At 63.4% G+C, this 902-nt stretch overlaps 1 protein-coding gene across 1 annotated transcript in view; it reads left to right on the forward strand.

Moving 5' to 3' along the window:
* Positions 1–96: 96 nt before the first annotated feature.
* Positions 97–902, forward strand: part of LOC104523083 (deoxyribonuclease-1-like 2) — a gene marked incomplete at its 5' end in the record, with an annotated part of 1,810 nt that continues 1,004 nt past the window's right edge. The window contains 4 exons of the mRNA XM_029084397.1: positions 97–180; positions 317–417; positions 491–603; positions 841–902. The exon at positions 841–902 is cut by the window's right edge and continues 38 nt beyond it. Of these exons, the coding sequence (XP_028940230.1) occupies positions 97–180; positions 317–417; positions 491–603; positions 841–902 (360 nt within the window). The remainder of the gene's footprint in view (positions 181–316; positions 418–490; positions 604–840) is intronic.

The following is a 902-nucleotide window of genomic DNA, read 5'->3' on the forward strand; positions in this document are numbered from 1 at the left end:
CACCCAGCTCTTGGCCATGCCAGGGCCAAGCCAGGATGATGCCAGCCATGTCACTGGTGCCAGCCATGTCACTGTCCTGCCTTTGCATCTCTGCAGTGTGTCCACGTCCCCATATGACTATGAGATCAGTGGACCCCTGGGACGGGAAAACTACAAGGAGATGTACCTCTTCATCTACAGGTAACAGGGCTGGGTGTGCTGCAGCCTGTGCCACGGCACCGCGGGGCCACCAAGGCCAGGGAGGGGGTGCAGGGTCACCACTGAACCCCAGGGTCACCGCTGAACCCCAGGGTCACCATCCCCTTTGGTCCCACAGGACAGACACTGTGTCCGTGGTGGACACCTACCAATATGAGGACCCCCAGGATGTCTTCAGCCGGGAGCCATTCATCCTGAGGGTCTCAGTGCCCAACACCAGTAAGTGGGGGACAGGTGGCCCCGGGTGGTGGCACGGGGTGGCCACAGGGCTGACGTCCCACTCCCCTGGCAGAGGCAGAGGAGTTTGTGCTGGTGCCGCTGCACTCGGCCCCGCACGATGCCGTTGCTGAGATCGACGCGCTCTATGATGTCTACTTGGCCATCGTCAACAAATGGGGGACCGATGTGAGTGCTGCTGGCAGCGGGGGTGGCACTGAGGGTGGGCACTGAGCCCTGGGGACTGTTCAGCCTGTGCTGGGTCCCTGCTCTGAGGCAAGCACAGCTGGTGCAAGGGTGCTGGGATGGGACCCTGCTCCTGCCGCGGGGGATGCCCTGGCACCCAGCGTTGACCCCCATGGGAGGGCTGGTGTGGGGGCAACCCCATTCCCCAGCTGCCACGAGCCCCCCATCTCCCCATCGCAGAACATCATGTTCCTGGGGGACTTCAATGCCGACTGCGCCTACGTCCAGCCGAGCGACTGGTC

This window comes from Antrostomus carolinensis, unplaced genomic scaffold (genome assembly GCF_000700745.2).
Source record: "Antrostomus carolinensis isolate BGI_N321 unplaced genomic scaffold, ASM70074v2 scaffold30493, whole genome shotgun sequence".
In the NCBI taxonomy this organism is placed as follows: domain Eukaryota; kingdom Metazoa; phylum Chordata; class Aves; order Caprimulgiformes; family Caprimulgidae; genus Antrostomus; species Antrostomus carolinensis.